The 24,840-nt window shown below is 39.4% G+C and overlaps 1 protein-coding gene across 6 annotated transcripts in view; it reads right to left on the bottom strand.

Moving 5' to 3' along the window:
* CACHD1 (cache domain containing 1) overlaps positions 1-24,840 on the bottom strand; it is a 225,073-nt gene that overhangs the window by 108,111 nt on the left and 92,122 nt on the right. For 3 of the 6 annotated variants that reach the window (XM_031669497.1, XM_021942461.2, XM_021942464.2), the window contains exon 3: positions 4,392-4,540. The exons of the other annotated variants lie outside the window; for them this stretch is intronic. In XM_031669497.1, the coding sequence (XP_031525357.1) occupies positions 4,392-4,540 (149 nt within the window). The remainder of the gene's footprint in view (positions 1-4,391; positions 4,541-24,840) is intronic. 6 annotated transcript variants of the gene reach the window in all.

Below are 24,840 nucleotides of genomic sequence, written 5' to 3'. Positions count from 1 at the left end.
TGAAATAAATACGTAATCAAATTTTAAAAATGTCTAAGTACAACCTAAAAACATCTCCCCTATAACAACCATGTGAGTTGGGTACTCTCATTATCCTCATCTCCCTGATGAGGAAACTGAGGCTCAGAATAAGTGACTTCCAAAGGTCCACATACGAGTTCATGAGATTCAAAACCAAATCTCCCTACGATTAAAAAAGTTTTTAATCACATGCTTACACTGCTTCAAAAGACTAGGAGATCTTCCTTTCCTCACCTAACTCCAACATGAAGTTGCTGAGATTCAAAATGGAGACATTTTTGGAAGGACTGGAATACAGGAAAGTGTCATCAGGGTGCAGTTGCTCAAGCATGGCTCAAGCCTGTAATTCCAGTACTTTGTGAGGCCAAGGTGGGTGGATCACCTAAGGTCAGAAGCTTGAGACCAGCCTGGCCAACATGGTGAAACCCCATCTCTACTAAAAATACAAAAAGTAGCTGGGCATGGTGACATGCCCCTGTAGTCCCAGCTTCTTTGGAGACTGAGGCACGAGAAGCGCTTGAGCCTGGGAGGTGGAGGTTGAAGTGAGCAAAGATGGCGCCATCATACTCCATCCTGGGTGACAGAGTGAGACTCTATCTCCAAAAAGAAAAAAGGAAGGTGTGAACCGAAAATGTGTTCAGCAGGCACCCCAGCCATTAGAATATGTAGATAAGCACTTTCTGAGGGACTAGAACAAAGGTTGCTAACTGAGAATTTGTAACCTTGTTCACTCCAACAACATACTACGAACTCTTTCCATTTTTAAATCTTCATTAAAAAACTGAGGTGTTCCTCTAATTTTACAAAGTGCTTGTGTTCAGCCAACGTCTAGAAAAGTATCAGCTCAGGGTTCACTCCCAAAATTCCTTCACACATTTCACTGGAAAGTGGGCTCCATTTAAAGCCAAGTAGACACAGTATAATAGAAAGGAGTCCTTACAGGCCGCTTCCTGTTGCAAAAGATCTCTGTTGTCAGGTATCTAAAACTTGTTGAAGGAGGTTCCTTGTATTGCTTATCTGTACATTCTCTGATTGTTCAGCTTTACCTTCAGAACTGCCTTGGTTTCCAAGATCCACCCCAAGCAGTTCTTGGCTCTGTCAACTACTCCTGGTCAGGAGACAACACTGCATCTTCAGCATTCAGTGCAGAGGCTCCACCTCTGAAGGAGGAATATTCTCTCCTACTAATCTGTTTACTCGGTATGTATTTTTCTAGGGGTACAGTTAAGGTCTCATGGATGTTCAACTCAACTAAATAAGAAGTTCCCAAAGGGCAGAAACTACATTTTATGTTTCATTGTATTAACAAAAAGGTTGACCACTGGGTTTTACCAAACTAGATGACCTCTGTCCCAGGCCTGAACCCTTATCTCAACATATTCAAAATGGAAATCACTGTCTTTACTCCCAAACTTACTGCACACATGTGTGTTCTTGGCTTTTTGGCTAATATCAAGTGTAATGTATGCATGTCTGACCGTTCTCACAGGTCAGCTTCAACAGCATGGCTGCATCTTACCATCTCATATATATGGATGTCATACAATTTTCCTAACTAATCCTCTATTGCTAGAAATTTAGAGTATTTATAATTTTCTCTATTCTAAATGGTACTACAATATTTTTCTTTACATGTTTATATTATATATATTTTTGTGATGTTCCTCCTAATGGCCAAATCAAGTAAGAGGCATATTTCTAAAGTTCATAAAATCATTTCCGATACAACCTATCTGGTATAGTTCTCTGCTTTGAGGAACCACAATACCTCTCTGCTATGCCACATTTTGCCCTATTAATTACGCTCAATTTTTGCCACTCCATCACCCAGTAACTTACAAATTTCGAGAGAGTAGGTACCCTCTTACTCCGTCCTATATCAATTTAGATCAATTCAGATGCCAACAAATAGTATAAAAATTAAACACAAGGGCCAGGTGCTAGGGGTAAAAAAAAAAAAAGGGTGTAATTCCTGCCCAGAACAGAAAGGGAGGCTGACTCACAACAAGGTCTGATACATTAAGTTCTACACTATATAGAGATGTATGGAAATTACTATAGGAATAAATATGAGAGAGCAATAAATTCTTCCAGGGACAAAATGAAATAAGGAGAGGAAAGAAAGAGGTAATTGGAAACTATGAAGAAAAGGCAATTGTTGAGTTGCTCCTTGAAACATTCATAGAAATTCACCAGGTGGCAAGTGATTGGGTACATTGACTAGTAGCAGCCAGCCGATTCAAGTTTCGGGTTTTTCCCCCTCTAGAGCACTAGTTCTACTTAGGAATTTACGAAGATCCCCAATCTGCTAAGCCAGGGTTTTTAAACCTTGGCACTACTGACATTTTGGGCAAGGTAATTATTTGTCTTGGGGAAGCTGTCCTGAATATTATAGGATGTGTAGCAGTATCCCTGGACTCTACTCACGAGATGCCAGGAGCAAGTATTTCCTCCAGCCTTTAAGTTGTGACAACTGAAAATGCGTCCAGACATTGCCACATGTCTTTCCCTAGGAGAAAAACACATAAATCTAGCTCTAAGAACTTCTCCTTTCCTTACTATCTGTTCTCCCTGCCCTGAAAATGGTTTCTGCTTTGGGCCCAAAACCCAACTGGACTCTCATTTTATTTTTAGTTAGTGATAAGCTTGTCAAAACATTAAGTTACAGGTGCCCCAATATAAAAGATAATCTTTGATTATATCTGATATAGTTTGGCTGTGTCCCCACCTAAATCTCATTTTGAATTGTAGCTCCCATAATCCCCATATATCATGGGAGGGACCCAGTTGTAGGTGATTGAATCAGCAGGGTAGGTTTTCCTCTGCTGTTCTCGTGACAGTGAGTAAGTTTCACGAGATCTGATGGTTTTATAAAGGGCAGTTCTCCTGCACACGCTCTTTCCTGTCACCATGTAAGACGTGTCTTTGCTCCTCCTTCCCTTCCACCATGATTGTGAGGCCTCCCTAGCCACGTGGAACTGTGAGTCCACTAAACCTCTTTTCCTTTATAAATTACCCAGTCTCAAGTATGTCTTTATTAGCAGTGTGAGAAGGAACTAATACCTAACAAACAAAAATTGAAATGTTCACTCTGATATGAAGGTATACAAATATTTAATATTACAGCGAATACTTGTTTAGAACATTATAGTTTACAAAATATTTTCATGTTTGATTTCACTGAAATGTTCACAACATCCTGGAGTCTTATTGTTCTCTTTCCAGAAATAAAGACAGGGTTGCTCAAAGACACCAAATACCGAAAGACCATGTGGGTATTGAGTGTTAGGGGTAGAATTCCTATCCAGACAGTCTCATTCCAAATTATATATGCTTTCCATTTAGCTTAGAGAACAACTAGTATGAGTTTCTTCAGGCCACAGATAGGGTAAGCCAGACAAAGGCGCATCTTAACATCATATAAATGGATAAATAAAATGACTTGAGGATGCCCTGCTACCTACAAAGCCCAGTAAGAAATCATAATAAGTAAAAACTTGCTTATGGAAACAAAGTATCATTTAACCACCAAAAAAGTTATATCCATCCTTTGCCTAGCCACAAGAGCACTTGTCATGCAAAGAGAGGAATAATAAATACTAATTAACATGTACACTCATATTTTTTAAATGTATTAATGTCTTTTATTTATTCTAAGTAGCACTAGAAAATTGCTATAAGATTATTTTCCACACTGGTAGAAAACTGAGCATAAAAATAAACATTAAGTAACTTGATAAAGGACACACAGCTAATTAAAGACCAAGTCAAACTTAAAACTAAGCTCTTTGCACCTCCAGATAAGTGTTCTTTCCACCACAATTTCCAGCATCCCATAGCCCTATACCCCTTCAGATGTGAATATCACTAGACCAATAAATAAAAAATCCTCAACCATGCAGATACAAATCTGTTTCAATATGATCTGAAACCACATTTCCCATAGGAGTTTTAAAGATAGTATCTACTAAAGTAAGGAGTGGGAATTTTTGGTTACTCTTTTAAAGACAAAAGGCACTCCTTTAAATTAAGCAAGTGACATGGCTTAATAGTTGACTCATGACAAAGCATTTCCAATTTTCTAGATTTAGTTTCTGTACTCAAATAAATAGTTGATGTTCCTCAACTTGAATTTCATCAGGAAAAAAAAGGTGAGTAGGGAGGGTCCAGGAATTTCCTGGCTATACAACACTGAATCACATTTCTTTAAAAATCACTTGTCTATCTAAAGATAAAGGGCTTATCTCAAATAGTGGGAAATAAGCTACACAATTTGCAATAAATAAACACAGGTATTTTGAATATGAAATGAAACATGTAAGCAATTCAATTTCTGGTTTATACAACAACAAAAAGTTTTAAAGTCTTACTCCATCATGGAAGGTGGGATAGTACAGCAGTCTTGAATTGCAGTTAGGGGAGAGGTTAGGTGAGCCGTATAGGATGCTTCTACAACTTGCTTGTTCCGATTGACCACATCCAAGTAACGGTTGAACTTCTCTCGGATTTTTTTGGCTAGCTGTGGGATGACAGTGAGCAAAATAAATCGAAAGTCCATGACAATAACTCATTGTATTTGTTTCCTAATAAACTAATAATTTGTGTCACAAGCTGCATATATTAAAATTCAAGTAAAACAAACAACACACACCCAAGTCCTATTCCACTGTGTGGGTTGAGATAAAAATTGCACAATGCCCAGAAGTCAAAGAAGGATACTCAGACAACAGTAAAATTATATCTTCTTGTAACAGATGATGGCACGTTAAATAGAACAATACCAAAATACCTTGCTGGAAAAAGGAAAACAAAGACTGTTGACATTATTGTCAGCGTGACAGTGGGCACTGCGTGTTACAGAGCAACAACAATGACTGGGAGAATAAAGAGAAGAGACATTATCTGCTACTTGTGGTTCCCGGTTCACAGTTTTTCAAGGGGGGTAATAACAGAAGGAAAGGAAACAACATTCAGTACCCTCTGCTACACAGTCCCAGGGGACACCACTCTCAGTCTTCCATGTGAATGGCAATTCCCTGGAGTTGTACAATTCATAGAAATGAAATATCCACTTAGAAATACACTTGTGTTTGGTCTGCTACACCTTTAAGATGAACAAATGCCTTCCTTAACTGCTGTGAACAGAACACTTCATTATGATTTACTTTCATGCAGGAATAATAAAAGCAAATTGTTGAGCATACTGCTTTTTCCTCCATTGTTCCTATCAAATACCACAGCTTCATCACAGATCTCCAAGGAAAACTGTGTTGTTTTTTTCTTCCCCTTAAACAAAATGTTACCCAAATGAAATGACTGATAGAATTATAGCTAATTGGTTTTGTAGTGCTATTCATTATGATCACACTGGAGGAAAACTAATCATCTCCTTTGGGTCATGCGTCTCACACAATCCAATAGCTTCCAGGCTGAGAACATGGAGTCAAATAAAAATATCTTCATTTGTTATTTTCAAGCCAATTTTAAATCTTGATTTTGTTCCAGGGATATTCTATAGCTTTCAGGGTCTCAATTAAATAACTGAGGTTCTCAGCCTTGCTAGAAATTACATAAGCTATAAAGTTTAGAAAAACTTCCAGACATAACAAAGGGATATGAGTATAGTGTTTAATTGGATAATGGGTTGTCCAAATTCATTTTATCATTTTCAAAGGAAGAGTTGTGGGTCTTGAAAATTTATAAGATGACTCACAATACTCCCTGACCTAGACTCCTTCCTGACCTAGACTATTGAAATAAAGTAGGTTTTCCTCATTGAGGTCATTGCATTAAAACATATAAACCCAGTTTAATTTAGACAACTGGTGGCTTTGCCATCCTCAGGGAGATGAGGAGAAATTTTGGAGAAAATTTTGATCGTCACAACTTGGTGGAGAATGGTGCAAAGTAGATAGATAGAGGCCAGGGATTCTCCTAAGCATCCTACAATGCACAGGACAGCATCCTCAAACCAAGAATTACCTGGTTCAAACGTTACTAATAGCCCAGATGAGAAACCTCGAAACCTCGATTGATTGATTTTTTAACAGGTGCTGGAAAACAATTTTTTAAGCAAAAAACTCACATTTTATTAAGGATATTAATATAACCCTTTCAGGGGCCCTCTAAAAATCTTTAGCAGTATCCTCTGATTGCAGTCAAATAATTATTAACCAGATGTTTTATTTAAGGGCTATTCTTGGGTATGACTCTCACCAATTTATTTTTTCTTTTCCAACTTTTATTTTAGGTTCGGGGGTACATGAGCACATTTGTTACATGGATAAATTGTGCGTTACTAGGGTTTGGTGTATAAATGATTTTGTTACCCAGAAAAACTCTGATTTAGAGAAAAATCAGTAAATTATCCCAATCTGTAATTCAGTCAATAGGTTTCAAACTGTTTTTCTATTTGAATTCTCCACCCATCCAAAATGATAACTTATCAGGGAAAAAAAAATCCTGTACATTTCAACAAATGCATTTTTTTCATTCTTTGCTTTTCCTTCCCCAAAGTAATATTAAACAGGCCATCACATGTGGCCCAAATATGGAAAGAGGACTATTCACTCATTATCAAATGCATTAACATGGTTTTTAAACAGCAGCTTGCAACTAATCTAACAATCCTTTTTTCCAAGCTTTTCACATTCAATGGGCAGTAGAGGATGTTAGAGCAACAGGCCCAGCTTGAAAACCTTATATTCTCATAATGCCCTGCATAAGCCCTCTCAATACACACATTAAATTTAATGCTATTTTTGTTTTTTTGTTTTTAAACATCTGGCTATCTCATGAGACTACAAGCACTGTTAGGACACACAGTCTCGTGAGATAGCCAGATGTTAAAAGATAACATACGACATATGTTTTTGTTCACCACTGTATCTTCAAGCTCTAGAACACTGCCTGGCATTGTAGACATAGAAAAAATGTTTAATGAAGTGATAAAGATTTTTAAAATTCACTCCTGAGAGTCATCAACTTTATCTTCTGTTCTAATAATAAACTATTTTAAAGCATACTTATTTTTAAAATAAACAACAATATGTATTTCTGGAAGCCCCATCAAGAAGCAAGTTCTACCTTTTCTTTGTAGGTCATGACTTCTGATAAAGTAAACATCATTAATTTCCCACCTACGAGTATTAAGAGTGTATAGTCCTTTATTGCCCTTGGGAATAAATGTATTGTAACACAATGAGCATAAGATGTAATTGAAAGAACTAAATTTTGAAATTTCTTCACAAATTCACTTTAAAATAAAAACAAAATTTATAATCATATGTCCTTCTCTCTCACACACATACTCTTAATATTTAACTCCACTTGAGAAATGCCCAAGGGTTTCTTCTACACATTTGGAAGATTCTAACTTTAAAAAGTGAGATCCAGCTAAACTCAGATATTCCAGTCTGGTCCACTGCCTGTTTCTACATAGGCCATGAGCTAAGAATGATTCTTATACTTTTAAATTTTTTTAAAGGAGAATATTTTTAATATTTAATAGTTATACGAAATTCTAATTTTACTGTAATATTTATTGGAACATGATCATTTGTTTACGTATTGTTTATGGCTGCTTTCATTTTACAATGGCAGGTTAAGTAGCTGCAAGAGTCTGCATGGCCTGCTTGGCTATAGGTAGAAGTCAGGAGCCCGAATTTATCCCCAGATGGAACCATAATCCCAGTGTGGTGCCATTCTTCCTAGTGTGGTGGTTTTACAGAAATTTCCTACAAATTCTTTAATGGGTCTACCCCTTTGGCAGGTGGGGTCTACATTTCCCCCTGTCTCCACTGCTTAAATCTGGGTAGGCTTATGATAGGTTCTACTAGTGGAGTACAGAGAAAGTGATACTAAGCGACTCCTCAAGCTAGGTCATAAGAGGACATGCCTGTCTCTTGGAATGCTTACTCTTGGTAGCTGTCAGCTACGAAGCTGTAAGAAGTCCAAGACACATGGGGAGGCCACAGTCAGTGCTTAGTTGGCAGCTCCCCAGTTTAGCATGTCTGCCAAGTCATCCCAGAGCAAGTTTGTGGCATGAACCAAGAAACTTCCAGATAATTTCAGCCCCCAGATTAGCCCCTTGAAGAAGTCATGGACATCATGAAGCAGAGATAAGCCATCCTTGCTGTGCCTGGCCAAAATCCTGACCCACAGAATTTGTAAGCATGTTTGTTTATGCCACTAAGTTTTGGGTGGCTTGTTATCCAACAACAGAAAACTGGAAAATGCAGGATCAGCTGAATTCCATCCTAGGATATGCATATTAGAGCAAGTGAAGCTCCTAAATGTAGGCACTGCATCTAAATCATCAAAATTATCAAGATTGTACCCTGTGAGTTGTAAACCTGCTGCAGAGATTTCAGGGTTGTTCACAAAATTTTAATAGCTACCAGGACCTTACAGTATGGGTATTCTCATTTTATATCAATGAGTTAAGTGATGAGCCCGAAGCCACAAAATTAGTGAAAGAGCCATTCACTTATACATATTCAAAATCTGTGTGCTCACACACTGGCTGTGGTGCCTCAGACGAACCAAACCTAAAGGAAGCTGCAATGGTGGCTTGAAATATTAAAATATGACAAATCACACAGGCTGAGAATTCCTGTTAACATAATCAAATAAGGCAAAGAGCAAAGTGTTAAAAGATCCTCAACTCTGGGCTGGATGCGGAATTGAATGTTCCTCGGGATTGCAGGGGGACTGGTTGATGGGAGAGGGGCCCTGGCAGAGGTGTGTTTTATTAGGGGATCAGGGTAGAGTGTCTGCCTTTGCCTTCCTGGTTAGGGTGGGCCTTCAGCTGCATTCTTCATCAGTAGAGACAGTTAAGTACCAAGAATATGGAGTCCAAACACCTATGGCACTTAATAAAAGGTGTCAAATCCATGCTCTGTCTACTTGGATTCACATCTGTCAGTCAGAAATTCCCCAGTCTTTCATGTAGTGACATTCTATCTTGCCTTACTAAGAAAAATGCCAACATCTGCTGAGTGCCAACTATATACAAGTCACAATTTTAGGCCTCTCACATGCATATACCAACTTAATCCTTTGAAGGATCCTATTAGGTACACACTTCCATTTTCCAGAAGTAGATACTAAGGGGTAAGTAATTTGCTCAAGGTTACAAAGCTAGTAAGTGGTAGGGCTGGGATTCAAACCCATATTCTGACTTCAGATCCCAAGGCTTCAAACTTCATGCAACATTGCTTCTCTTTGTAATATGGAGATGAACCCTCTTCCCACATTTCTTTTCAAATCAATTTTAACAAATGTTTGTGAAATGCTTGGCAGGATACCATAAGCTATGCACAGTCTCATTACTTTATAATAAGAATTAGATTTTTAAAAATTAATATGATTTCTAATAATATTTTTCAAAATTCCTGTGAAAATCAAGTACTTTGAAGTAGTTTAGAATTGTTAAATTTTACCATGAATATAAAAAAAGGGCCAGGCACAGTGGCTCACACCTGTAATCCCAACACTTTGGGAGGCTGAGGCAGGTGGATTGCTTGAGCTCAGGAGTTTGAGACCAGCCTGGGCAACATAGTGGGACACTGTCTCTTCAAAAAAATAGAAAAAATTAGCCAAGCATATTGGTGTGCATCTGTAGTCCCAGCTACCCAGAGGCTGAGGTGGGAGGATCACCTAAGCCCGGGAGGTTGCGGCTACAGTGAGCCGTGATTGTGCCACTGCACTCCACCCTGTGATATCCTGTCCCTACCTCCCAAGAAAGAGGTGGGGATATGATCAAATTTGTTATAAAGAATTCTAAAAAAAAAGAAGAAAGAAAGAAAGAAAAGAAAAAATAACCCACCAAAACGATGCCTACCTAATATTACCCGGGTACTGTGGAATAAATTACATTAAACTATTTTAAATTGTTCAAATTACTCAAGGGGGTTTTGTTGGTTTGTTAGTAACCTGGCAAAGAGAACAGAGTGCTTGTATTGTTCCTTTGCTTCAGAATTCAGTATTTTCCTAAAGAATTTCCCCTTAATGGACTGATCTACCATTTTAGGACAGTGAGAGAACATTGTGACTCCCAGTTTACAAGTGAAGAAACTGAGGCATATGGAGCGTAAAAGTCTCTTGACTACCAGGGGTGCTCTTGCCTCCCTCCACCTCACTGCCTAAGAGGAGCTCCCTGTGTCCTTCTGACAAGGAATGTGATGGTGACACACTATGGGAACCTCATCTTGTGTTCCACTACTGCGTTTTTTTTTTTTTTTTTCTCTCTCCCTGTAAAAGGAATCTCTTTTAGCATGCCAACCAAGCCCACGCTCCTCAGCAAGCATAACAGAACCTCAGAGTAAAGATAGCCCACAGAGAGGTTAATCTTGAATGTATCCAATAAACTGAAGAGGACCGACTGGCCAATGCAGAACCCTCCAAGAGGCCAGACAGATTCTGGGTCTGTATCCTGCCATGATCCCTGCAGACAGAAGAAAACAAAGACATTCTCAACAGAAAGCTACAGGTGGACCCACAATCCTCCTCAGTGTAATTAAAAACATTTTTCTTTCCACAGCTCAGCTTTCATCTTTTATCCTTCTTTATCCTTTCCCCTTCATCCCCTAAGGGGTTTCTGAATGCTGATGAGACAACGGGACTAAAACCATCTTGTCATCTTTTGGGTCAATTCTTAGGCTAGCCAACATCCAGCCATGGGTCAAATGATCAGTAGGTAGCGTGCGGTCCCCATGGGAACGGATTCTAATTTGTCATCATCTCCAGTGACAACGTTTCATCACAACATCAATGAATTTCTTTCTTGCTGAATTTCTTTTCTCTTAATTTTCCCATAGACATTTCTGTCATTTGCATACTTCCCCAGAGCCCTTTTTTAAAAGCTCTTTTTACCTTAGCTTTACACTTCAGAAGACTAGGGGTGGGGGAGGCACATGGTTAGAAAAAGGTAAAAGAAAACAAAAATGCAAAGGCATAGTGGGTACTTTATTTATGTCTGCTTCCTAAAAGGAAGGGCCGGAAGGAGTTTTGAATGTTAGGGAAAGCTTTATTTAAAATACATAACAATGAAGCTGACAGGCACAGACAGGAAATGTACCCTAGGGGACTGAAGATTCATAGCAAAATTCCTATTGAACGTAGAAAAGTTTAACATTTGACATTCAAAAACCTTTGTGCAGTGGTAAGAATTTAATAGTTGATCCTTATTTCCTTCAACTTTAGCCTTAATATTCAAGAATAAACCTTGCATTTTGTTTTCTAGTAAGTTTCAGGGTTTATTTGAATGTATGTGACATAAAAATAATTTTAAGCACAAATATTTAATATCTCTGAACATCACACCATTGCATTCTAAAGTTCTTCATAGAAACTATTCTCATGGTTTCATGTTGCACATCATATACAGGATACAAGAAATGCTCTAACTCTCTGCTATTCTTTATATTAGTAATAGTCGTAATGGTCCAGACAGACATAGAGCTCTCTCACTTATTAGCTGGGAATTTGGGTAAATTCCTTGACTTCCCTTAGCATCAGTTCCTCATGAGTAAAACAGAAATAATATCCCTTAAAGGACTTATTGTGATGTTCAAATGAAACACAGTGAATATACAAAGACTAGGACAAACACAAGGGATTATTCTTACTGTTATAGTGGACAGTCTCTGGCCTAGAAATGTAGTAGTAACTGGGGAAATACTGTGGGGTCTAAATTTTCTAACGACAGAGCTAGAAGTAAAAGGATAAAGCTACAAGTAATAAACTGAATGATAACTAACCATTTTATTCATTTAACTCATGGTTAATTCTACATGGGAAATCTGGCACAAGGTCTTGTGGGGGAAAGCATTTTTTCTTAGATTAAAAGCAAAATGGCACGGAAGGCTGGAGTCAAAGAAGTTTCAGTTAAATTCAGCTCTGTCATTTACTAGCTGAAGGAGACCAAGCAAGTTATTTTTCTAAGCCTCAACTTAGTTACCTCTAAATTGGATATAATAATAGCTGCTTTGTGATGTTGTTTGAGAACCAAGAGGGATAAAGTTTGTAAAGTACTTAGCAGAGTGTCTAATGTATTATAAGTGCCAAATAAATGGTAGTGGCTGTTTACTATTATTGTAATGGTTATTATTGTTTGAGGAACTTAACAATGGCTAGGTAAGAATGGAGAATCCAAAGAACATTCTCTGTACTTGGAGAAGGATGAGTAGTCAACAGTCAGGATGGATGTGTCAGCAGTAGGCTATGACCTTACTACAGCTGTCAGTGACTCTTCTAAAGCACTGTGTCATACAGGATAGGTAATTACAGTCTCAGGCAGCTCAGACTTCTTCTGGGATCCTCTTTTAAGACTCTAATAATGACCTTACTCTTGTGTTGTTGTATTTTACCATTTTCAAAGCATTTTTACCTGAATTGTCTCATTTGTGCCTTATAACAACCCTGGGAGCTAGGCGGAGCAGATATTTTCTCTGTCCCAGTTTTACAATGAAGGAAATCGAGGCTCAGTGATTTGCCCAAGTTGGTGCTGAGTAAAGGTAGAAAACAAAAAGACCATTTCTTCTAATCTCTAGCTCAATTCTCTTTCTGCTGACAAGCTCCCTCAAACTGAAGAAAAATGTGAACTCTCCCAGATCAAATTATCTAAATTCTACTTATTCCTTCTGGTTCCAGCCCAATTTCAACCTCTTTGAAGCCTTCTCTATCCTTTTCCAAAATTTCCTAGGACTCACCATTTGTTCCACTCACTTTCTGCTTCACATTGTTCTTGTTCTTTCCTCATTTGAAGACCCTGTTTATCCCAACAAACCAATAACAGAACAATAATTAGAACTAACTGATTGCTGACTATGCTTAGGGCATTGTGTGACATGTGACTTTACCTGATGCCTTTTAATCTTCACAACAGCCCGTGGTAATCACCCTATGCTATTTTTACAGATGATTCCAATTGACTAACTTGCCCAAGGTCACACAGCTAATAAACAGAATAATTAGATCAAATTCATCCTCTTGAACCACTGCACTATGCATTTTTATTTGTTGCCTGGCACATAGAAGAGACTTAAATATGTTAATGTCACATGCCCCCACACAATATACCATCATTTGCCATATTGAAAAGATCTTCCTCTGAGTGTAGACAAAGACAGATAACCTATGACTATTACTCATATCTGATTCAAACCAATCAGAAACTTCAGGGCCTCTCTAGTTCCATATCTTGACCTGCTTCCTAGGTAATATCAGCTGCTCTAAACCAAGTCTTGCTGTCTTAGCTCCAACTATTCTACAAATACTATAGAGCAGCTTAAACAACAAATATTTATTTCTCATAGTTCTGTAAAGTGGGAAGTCCAAGATCAAGATGACAGCAGAGTCAGTGTGTGGTGAGGGCCCTCCTTCCTAGCCTGCAGATGGCAATCTTCTTGTATCCACACATGGCAGTCAGAGTGTCTGTCTCTTCCTTTCTTATGCAGAGGACTCCAGCGTTTCTGTCTCTTCTTACAAAAGCTTAAATCACATCATGCAGCCTCTACGCTCATGGCCTCATCTAACCCTAATTAGCTCCCAAAGGCCCCACCTCCAAATACCATCACATTGGGGGTTAGGGCTTCAGCATATGAATTTGGGGAAGACACAAACATCAGTCCATACTTGCCCCCAAAACAGCACCTGTTCAGAAAGGTATACTGATAGCAACTGCCCGCTGTCATGATATGGCTCCTCATCACCACTAGTTTGGGCCTCATGAAATTACTCAGTAGGACAGAGCCTGGGCATGGCAGGCAACGATACAGGACAAGACAGATGAAGACCTGGAGATGCGATAGGGCCAGTCTGAATTTCCATTGGCCTGTGGAGACTTCAGGGTAGTCTGACAGATGTGAGGGAATAGCCCATCCAACAGGGAAGGAGGGCAGCTGCTGACAGACGATCTGCAGGTGGACCAGGAAGATTTATGTGCAAGGCTGTCTGGGCTCCAGGGTCACATACCCTGATCCTGTGAGAGGTGGGGCCCCTGTGCTGAGCTGGGAGGAGCACAATGGAAAAAACAGAAGGCAAGTGCTGACATGCCAGAGAACAGGGGGAGGCTGAGCCCTGGGAAACAGTTGAGACCAGCAGCTTAGCTTCTTTCTTCATGCAAAATGAACGTTTGCTTTAAAAGTTATAATGGGGTTGGTTTGGATAACAATTTGTGTTGGATATTCCAGGAGAGCCACTGCAATACACACCCAAGCCTCCCAAAAGCCAAGGTTATCAACTCAAGGGCTCAATGGACTCTTGCCCTGTTTTTCACCCCACTCTACCCTTAACAACCAGATCATAACAAAAGAAACAAAGGGAAAGGCAGGCTTCAACCCACTTCTTCTCACTTCACTCTGTAACAGGAGCCCCTGACTCCAGATTCTTTTACATCTGAAATAAGCCCAGGCCTTGAAAGTTTACCATCTATTCCTTCATAAGGAAAAATAAGTTCAACCTATTCTTCACCTTAGAAAAAAATTGAGAAGCTGAGAATTGGGAGGAGGAGAGAGCAGGAGCCACAGAATAATCTCTAACATTTTACATCACAACTTTTTGTGTAGAATATTAATCACGAGGGAAAAGGGAAAAATACAATGGGTTCGTGACCTTGGGAATTCTCTGGTGGCCTGTGAAAGACACACTCAACTGTAGAAAAGAAAAGCAAACCTAGTCACTTCCTACGTAAAACTCTTACTTGGAGAACAAATATCTGTGCATAACTTATAAACACTAAGTGTAACATAGATGCATTTCAAATAAAAGGGAGGCCGCTAGAGAATGGGGATGGATAGGTTGGAAAGGCTCTGGGAACGTGAAATTTCACAGAGCCCAGACTCTCTTCTCCAGACCCAATGCAAAGAATATCTTGTCACAAACCAACCTTGTGACCTGCGCCAGAGCCTGGCACAAGATGTAGAAACTCAGAAAAACGTGTGCTGCATAAATGAAGGACGAAACCTGACCTAGCCTCCTGTTAGAGGATAACCGACCACAGCATTTTAGGGCTCTTCAAGAGCCCCTTTGAGAGAATATTGATCAAACACTTGCCAGCAAGCGTCAATTAGCTCAGCAATGGAGTGGAAAGATGACACTGGCAAGGAAACAAGTATCTGTTACCACTAAGCACTTCCTTACCCTCATACTGGCCAAGTACTTACTGAATCCAAGTCCTGGGATGACAATCTTGAGACACAATGACCTTCCCTAAAACTTTTAAACACCTAGATGTTTCTATTCCCCCTTTAAAAATAATATTAACTTAGCTTGCCTTTCGAATGAAATATAGCATTGTGCCATTTTAAGATTTCATTGATACTATGAGCTCAATTACAATAATTGCAAGGTCTCTCCCTCCTAGTGTCTCATTTAAAAAGATGATTGTAAGACAGAGCCTCATTTGCAGTGGAGTTCTATATTTAGAGTAATAAATTTGTACAGAGTAAATTCCCTTTAAAACTAAGGAAAGAAAAATAGCACAAAAGGAAGCATCTTACGAATGTTTGATTTCTTCAACTGTTAAAGACTGGCCTTGAGTATCCATATTACCTGAGTCTTGAGTATGATGTGGCATTAGGAGGCAGGAGCACTTTCTCTCTTGGTCCTACCGTTGAACAATGAAGCCAGTTGTAATGAGATAATATCACTCAATAGAGAAAAGGTCTTTGTAGGCTTCCCTTTCAAGATGCTTTAGCAGTGGCAAAGCAACTCCTGAGATTTTGGGGTCTTTACAATGCAGGCATATAGCTGTAAGTGCTAATCCAGAGGTACAAGTTTTTTTTTTTTGAGACAGAGTCTCGCTCTGTCCCCCTGGCTGGAGGGCAGTGGCGCGATCTTGGCTCACTGCAAGCTCCGCCTCCCGGGTTCCCGCCATTCTCCTGCCTCAGCCTCCCGAGTAGTTGGGACCGCAGGCGCCCGCAACCGCGCCCGGCTAATTTTTTTTTGTATTTTTAGTAGAGACAGGGTTTCACCGTGGTCTCGATTTCCTGACCTTGTGATCCGCCCGCCTTGGCCTCCCAAAGTGCTGGGATTACAGGCGTGAGCCACCGCGCCCGGCCAAGTTTTTCTTTTAATATCATTAGGAAAAAATTTTTCAAGCCAACAATACCAGCACCCTCATCCCCGCCCCTCCCACAACTTAGATGAGGTGCAAATGTTGGGTGCTGCTGGAAACTACGCTGCCTGCTATTAAGACTTGCTAGAAACAACAACAAAAAGAAATGTTTCCCATATGGGTTTCCAACCAGAGGAATGAGGATATTTGCCTGAACCACAACAATTTTATTATATCCTTCTCTGAACTATTCTGTGTGTTCCCTTGCCAAGCTGCATCTAATATCACTCTCTAAGTCACAGTTGGATTTAGGAAGGTCTTCTCATCCCCTATCCAATGACAAGGTGAACTGCAAACAGAAGAACTGGGGAATGCCTGCTTTCTATTGGCTGTTTGGTTGCAGGATTCACAGCTAAAACCTTCCTTTAGAGGCTGGTGCCATGATAGGCCTGACATGCGTGTCAGCGGATGTGACAGTGACACTTCCTGATGACTCTGCAGCATGTAAAAGGACTAAACTAACAGCTGCTTAAGTAACACCCCAGCATGAATGCCCATGAACAGCTATTTCAACACGATCCCTACCTGCCCAGAGTCTTTTAATATTAAAATAAAACTATAACCCTTGACAGGTTTCCAGTTTTACCACACCACATTATTTCATGGGTCCAGATTTTCAAAGCATTTACCCATTTCAGGGGTTTCTGATATGAGCAGCAATTAATTCCTTCACATCATTATCAAAATATTTCCTATTGCACCATGGGATATGTTAGGGACGGGTGGTCCCTGTTCTTGAGTTGCTCGCCAGGTTTTATAATATGTTCTCGGATGAGTTTCTGTTTACTCATTCTGCGAGTACAGATAATTTGAGGTTATTTTATTTTTCAGTGGGAGCAGCAGTTTTAGGTGGAGGATGGAGTCAGGTAGGGCTGGGGTAGGGAGAGAAGTCTTGGCTGCTCCCTTACCAGCGTTTCCAAATACTATTCAAACTTGAGGTACTGGAAATGTATGTAAAATGGGCTTACTTGTTTCCATTTTTAGTGGAATGTTCATTTCTCATGATACATGCTTCCTGGCCTTTAAAATGAGGACTTGGACTCAATCTATTCCCTTCTAATTAAATGAAGTTTGACTATTTGAGTAAAAAGCCCAGATCTGTGTTTTTTTTCAAGGATCTGCTTCACTGAAAGAAGGCATCTGCACACACATGGATTGCAGAGCTATGTGAAAAGCTGACTTTTATAAAACTAAACTAATGGCTGCTTACATAACACCCAGTGTGTTACCTTCAGCTGGAACACAGAGAGAGGCACATCAGAGTGGGAGCTTACATGCCGCTTCTTGCCCTGCCGCAAGGCACTCCCTGCTCCTCTCCAGCTGGGCCTGCCTGCAACACCCACTCTCCCTAAAGAAGCAGTACCAGCCCTGTTCCTTAGAGTGGGAACACAAACTATGAGAATCAAGGGAATGAGGGAAATGGACTACTGTGGTTTTGCCCAAACAACACTACCACTAAAAAAAACCTGTAACCAGAATTTCCAAGACTTAAATGTGTGTGGTGGTGGCAGTGATGGCGAGAGGCTTAAATATTGTATTTTCTATATATGGTATAGGTATATATTTTTACATCTGTATATTTGTGTGTTTTGATAAATGTACTTTTATATTTGTATTTCTATTTTTACAAATATAAAAATACTGTGCATAAGGCTGGGCACGGTGGCTCACGCCTGTAATCCCAGCACTTTGGGAGGCCGAGGTGGGCAGATTAGCTGAGGTTGGGAGTTCGAGACCAGCATGACCAACATGGAGAGATCCTATCTCTACTAAAAATAAAAAATTAGCCGGGTGTGGTGGCACATGCCTGTAATCTCAGCTACTCGGGAAGCTGAGGCAGGAAAATCATTTGCATCCGGGATGCAGAGGTTGTGGTGAGACGAAATCACACCATTGCACTCCAGCTTGGGCAAGAAGAGTGAAACTCCATCTCAAAAAAAAAAAATACTGTACATAATAAGAGTAAATATGTGCCTGGAGTAATTAATAACTGTAAACAATAGATATATACTGCTTTTGTGGGTACATGGTTAATACATTACATAAAACATGTGCATACACGGGGTGCGTGCATGAGTATATGTAAGCAGGATTATCTCAGCTTACCTCAACACCAGGCACCACTTATACTGACTAATGTACTATACAGACCCCTGAAGTCAGTGGGTCTATATTTAGTACAGAAATATAAGCTTTCATGCATGCAATCACATATATTTTAACTTGCAAATATATATATATATATATGAATACAGAACAGAGGTTATATGTACGTTTTCCTTAAAATAGAAACAAGATGGCTCCAAATCCCAAATGATGGGGGGAGATGGGGAGCTGTCAGGTGGCCTCCTCTCTCTGTGTCCACCTCACTCTTTCCTAGCTGAACAGTACTCCAGGCATCCTGACTATTGTCCAGGCTTCATATAGGAAGAAAGATCCGGGAGTTCTGAGAGGTATCTAAGGGTTGCTATATCCTCCAGGGAAACTGTACTAACAGAAGCTTACCAACCACAGTGCTACACTAAGAATGCCAAGTTGTTATCAGCTTCTTGTGTGTGACAGAAAGGAAGCTCACGATGTTACGCTTTCATCCCACAAACTGGTCCAACAGCTGCAGTTTTCCACTCACTCAATTAGCTAAAAGTCCTTATTCAGGAGGTACTTACTTTAAAGCAAAATGAAACAAAACCCCAATAACCCAACAGAAATTCCATGAGGATACAAATTATAACCAACTGTCTTAAGGTTATGTTAATAATAGGATAATGATGAATTGGGAAGAAAGACAAAAGAGTCATCAAGGACTTCACTTATTTTTATGTCTTGTTTATGTTCCTGCAGGATGATCCATTAGTAATATAATGCGCTTCCTCCTAAGGCTCCAGTTATATCCTTGTGATTTATGAGAGCTAAAAGCTCATCACTAACAGCACAGAAGGCACCCTCCACCATTGTTTTATCCCTGACAACTGAGCATTTAAACTCGATCTTTTCCTCATTTAGCAGCTAAGTTTTCATTACAGTACTTACATTATTTAGACATATTATTTATCTTATGTCAGCTGATGTAAGACTCTCAAGAGAAAATAAACCACCTTCATTTTAAAAATTGAAAACATACAGATAAATTTGCAGCAGAAAAAGTATGAACAACAACACAGCGTATGTTTTTAGAACATGGTTAAGAACATGGGTTTTAGAGTTAGACCACTTTGGCTAAAAATCCCAATCCTATCACCTAATTCAACCATGATTCTAGGAAATTACTTAATGTCTCTGAGTCTCAGTTTCCTCAAAATGAGGAGAAGAACTGTATTTGTAACAGAGGGCTGTGGCACAAATTTAATGAGATAACTTATGTGAAGCAATGTTTGTTAAATGAATACAAACTATCATGCTGAATAAATAAAATCTTTTCCAAAATGCAACATGATTTACATGTGTACTAATTCTTGCACCCGTTTGGCATTCATTAGGATTCTAGGGACACATACATAATTTGAACAGAAATGAAGGTAATGCCACACTAGATGAGATCCACAGTCCATCAGGGCATCACCCTCAAGAGATTAGCAAGAAATATCAAATGCATGAACAAATGCTCCTGCAATTTAACAATGTCCTTGGGATAAGCTCTTTGTTTCTCTTCCTACAATGCCAAGTATAGAATAAGTACTCAACAAATGTGTGCTGACTTCATCACCTGCCTACCACTTACTAGAGGTATGCTCAGAATCTCTCCTTCAAAGAGATCATAATCTAGTTTATCCACTCATTCCCCAATATCTACAAAGCACTACAGTGTGAATTATTCTGTCATGGTTCCTATACTCAGGAGTTTAACTTCCACAAGAAACCTAATTTTGGCTTTTAGAGGAGGCAACACATACCATTTACTCTCTGCAAAAAACATACATACCCGTAATAATATTTAATTCTAAATATTGTTAGAGCTAAAAGCTCTAATATATATATATGTGAACATATTATCTTTTAGCTCTAATAATATTTTTTTCTTGCCTCTTCCAAACTTTAAAGAGCATCCCAATTACAATATTGTTGTATGTTTGTTTTTTGCTTTTTTTGAGACAGAGTCTCACTCTGTCGCCCAGGCTGGAGTGCAGTGGCGTGATCTGGGCTCACTGCAAGCTCCACCTCCTGGGTTCACGCCATTCTCCTGCCTCAGCCTCCCAAGTAGCTGTGACTACAGGCGCTCGCCACCACACCCAGCCAATTTTTTGTTTTGTATTTTTTTAGTAGAGACAGGGTTTCACCATGTTAGCCAGGATGGTCTCGATCTCCTGACCTTGTGATCCGTCCACCTCGGCCTCCCAAAGGGCTGGGATTACAGGCGTGAGCCACCGCACCCAGCCTTGCATGTTTTAAAAAGAAATTCAAATTCAGCTTTGCATAATTTTTGCTGTAGTATAATTGTTTGTAAATCTTTCCTTTAAAAAAAAAAAAAAGCCATAGACCATTAAAAAAAAAAAAAAAAGCCTCATTCCAAACAAATAAGATGAATTGCTGGGGGAAAAGGAAAGACCAAAAAAAAAAAAAAAAAGCCTCATACTAGCCTTCAATATACAAAACAAATAAGATGAATTGCTAGGGGAAGGAGTGAGGAGGACAGAGCCTAGCCCCTTGCCCCTTCCATTCTGTGGTAAGACAGGCAGTACCTCCCCCATACCTTGGGGGAAAAAAATTAAAAACATATAGTGGAGTACTGAATCTACATACACTTGAATTTCAAATCAGTTCTCTAACCCCCTGCTTGGGTGACCCTGGAAAGGGAATTTCTTTGTGCATTATTTTTCTTGTCAGTAAATCTGGAAGAGTTGTTTTTGAGGATTATTAATTCATGCAGCAAATTTTTGCTGAGCACCTGCTACTACATGGACATAGTTTTAATAGTGCTGGGGGCACATCAAGAAATGAAACAGACAAAAATCCATGCCCTCATGGAGCTTCTATTCTATTAGAGAAAGATACATAATGAAAAACATAAATACATACCTATGTCCTACATGATAAACTGTAAGGAGATAAAACAGAGAAGGGGGTAAGAAGTAAAGAGAGATGCAATTAATAAAATTTATAAATGAGTGGTCAAGGAAGCCCTCCCTGAGAGGTATCAGTTCAGCCAAGAATAAAAGGATGTAAGGGAACCAGCCAAGTGGTTATGTGAGAAAACATTTAATCATAGTGCTTAATCAATCATATGTTCAATCAATAATGCTGATTATTATCACGGCCAGTACAATATAAACAAAGAAAACACTAAACTTGGATTAAACATCCTATCACTGCCACATTCATTTCTGAGGCATTGAACCATTTATACTTATTACCTCTCTGAAATAGTTTACTCCCATGGAAAATAGGATAATAATACCTGCTCTTCTGATGTCATTAAGAGGATAAAATGAGAAAATATGTGTAGAAGCACAAAGCAAATCGATAAAGAAACATAAATATTAGAACAATCATGTCTCCTCTAAGGCTCTTTTAGAAATGACAGACCACCAGCCTCTTTTATTCACAAGGAATACAATGATTTGATAAGAGGCTCAGGAAGAGGGTTTCTAAGACGATAAAAATTAGCTTATTTTCTGTAGAGTCAGAACAACAACAGTGAGAGCTAAGACAGACATACTGATTTCCAATCAAGGAAACATAAACACTAAATCAGGTAAACTTGCCAGGGCTCTAGCTGGACAGAACAGCCCCCTGTTTACTCTGGTCCTTGCTTGATTCATTGTAAATTCCCCGTCTGGGCGGCATCAATACCTCTCAACCTTTCTTTTGCCTTCCTACAGATTTAGTGCCTTCCATTCACTCATTCAATAAACATTTAACAAGCACAATCAACACAGAGCCAAGTGTGGATCTGGGTAAGAGGGTGAACTAAACCAGGACCCAACCTGAACAAATTCCCTGGGTACAGATGAGAGAAAAGTTGGGGACAAAGAAAGAACAGAATTCATCCACCCCACCTTCCAGATTCCTGCAGCCTGGACAAGTCTGAGCCTTTAAAATACTTCGGTAGGTAAAATTGTAAACAAAATGAGAGCCCTCAGGCTACTACCATACTAGATTACACTTGGCAAGGCAACCCCAAACAAATCCAGATCTTGGAAATATGAATATTGAGGTGCCAGAGTATCTCCAATCATTATTCAACAAATATGTATTCAATGCCTGCCTAGTGCTCAAATCTTCCGCACCTGCTCTTCCTTGTCTAACCATTGTCCCTTTTCTTCCTGTGGCTCAGTACACAATTCAAGAACGCACTCAAACTTTCCTATAGTGGAAAGTGTTTGGGAGTAGAAATACAAAAGTAATACAAATGCAAAGCTAATATAATGTCCAGTGTCTCACTTCTCAATTAGTTTTTCTTCTATTAAAAGCTTCTACTAGCTCCTTCCAGGGCGTTTCTGTGAACATTCTCTCTTGAAAATTCCCCTTTTAAAGTTTACAGATTTACAGATGTTTCCTTCTAGGCCTTACCCAAGAGGATTAAATAACAAATTAAGAATAGCAATCTTCTCTGCAGCACACCGCAGGGAAGAGAAAATGGCATCCCTCTACCCTTCTAGGTTCCTTGGCTGGGTTACAAATTAAACTGACATAAGACAGGAGAAAGACTTATGTAAATATTTAATTACATAAGTATGCACAGGAGTCTCACAAAATAGGAGCCTCAAAGAAGGGTCAGATGATTGTTGCTGATAAAGCATCCCAAGTTACAGAAAGGCATCAGGGCTTGGGGCTTCTGGGGAAGGGGGTGGCAACACAAGTTATGGGAGGGTGAGGGGAAGAAATGCATGGGGAATAAAGGTTGTCTTGTTATACAGATAAAAAGTCGGTAATAAAAGTTGTTTCTGAGCAGCCCTCAGAAGAGGTGATAATCTGGGCATAGGGTCAACCTCTAGTCTCCCCTCCTGTGATCCAAGTTAATCTTCCCTGGTTGATAAAATTCTCAGGGAGGGTATTCATGACAATTGAGTTCCTTTCGGAGGATCTGTCTTTAGACAGATAAGAGGAGCTCAGAGAAACCGCTCTGTATGCAAGGGGTGCTCAGAGAAAGCCTCTGCTTGCACCTGCTGTTCCCCAAGGGCCCTCAGTTCAAAGTAATATTTTGGGGTGACATTTCATGAACTCTTTTGGTATCCTTATATTGACATTATATCACTCTTCTGTAATCTGGAAGCAGAACACAAAATACTGAATGCCTACTACAGAGCAGGCAACCACATAATCTACATTTTGTAGATAAAACTGATATAGACACTGAAAGGCTAAATACCTGTTAAAAATCAAACAGTAAATGACAGAGTCTTGCTTGGACCTTGAGTTTTCCATCTCAAAAGATGAGGCTCTTTAATTCTATATCCCATGCTACCCTTACTGGGGCTGTCCAAAAAAGGCTAGAGAAAAGTTTCCTAACCCCTTTGGCCTTCCCTCCCTGGTATCTGAGGATACCAGTTCTAAAATTCTAAAACATCACCTTAGTTAGGACTGATGATCCACATCGGGGCACATGAAGTGCTGTCTCTTTAAGGTTCACCCTCAATTCAAAATTTCTTTAAAGAAAGAGCTATTCTGTGTTTGTAGGCCACATGTAAGTTGTTCTGCTACGGGGCATCTTTATTCTCTTATGAATAAAAGGACAGAATTTTGTGCAAGGTCTACATCTGTATATCTTGCTTTCAGGTAAATTCTAGTTCATTGCTTTGACCTTCTCCAAATTCTTCGTGTCTAGAGCCTTGAGTGTATACTTGAGCAAAATAATTATTTGGAGTATTAATACATGCTAAGTGTCATTTTCTTATAAAACCAAACTGCTTCTCCTTTACAATGTCCCAGCAGATATTTGGAGAAATAAAACATCAAATTTTAAACCCTTCCTGTAAAATTCTCATTATCAAATAACAACTCAGAAAAATACTCCAAAAAACTGTCTGTCAGAATATATTTTAAATACCAGAGTACCAGGGTGGGGGGAGGGTGGGCAGAAAAATTATTAAATCCTTGAACTGCATGTGTGCAAGGCAAACTCTATCTAAAGATAAACTGAGCTGAGATTTGAGCAGTTGTCTAAAAACTAGATTAGCAGTTTGATGCCAGTCAAGTTAATTGCCTGCTAAAACAAACACACACTCCTCACAAGAATATAACAGAATCCAGATTTTTCCACAATACCAGGATACAACAAAAAATTTTTGACATGTGAAGAAAAAAGAAGTGTGACCAATTCTCAAGAAAAAAGACAGTCAACAAAGATAAACCTCAAACCATTTTTAGATGTTATAATGAGCAGACAAAATTTTAAAACAGCTATTATAACTATGCTCAAGAATGCAAAGATAATATACTTGAATAAAATGAGGAATTTCAGTACAGAAATAGAATTACTACAAAGAAACAAATGGGGCCGGGCACAGTGGCTCACTCCTGTAATCCCAGCACTTTGGGAGGCCGAGGCAGGCAGATCACAATGTCAGGAGATAGCGACCATCTTGGTCAACATGGTGAAACCCCATCTCTACTAAAATACAAAAAAAAATTAGCCGGGCCTGGTGGCACGTGCCTGTAATCCCAGCTACTTGGGAGGCCGAGGCAGGGGAATTGCTTGAATCTGGGAGGTGGAGGTTGCAGTGAGCTGAGATCACGCCACTGCACTCCAGCCTGGTGACAGA

Source organism: Papio anubis, chromosome 1, assembly GCF_008728515.1.
Source record: "Papio anubis isolate 15944 chromosome 1, Panubis1.0, whole genome shotgun sequence".
NCBI classification, from domain to species: domain Eukaryota; kingdom Metazoa; phylum Chordata; class Mammalia; order Primates; family Cercopithecidae; genus Papio; species Papio anubis.
The sequence above is the reverse complement of the archived record's forward strand: the minus strand, read 5'-3'. Positions and strand labels throughout refer to the sequence as shown.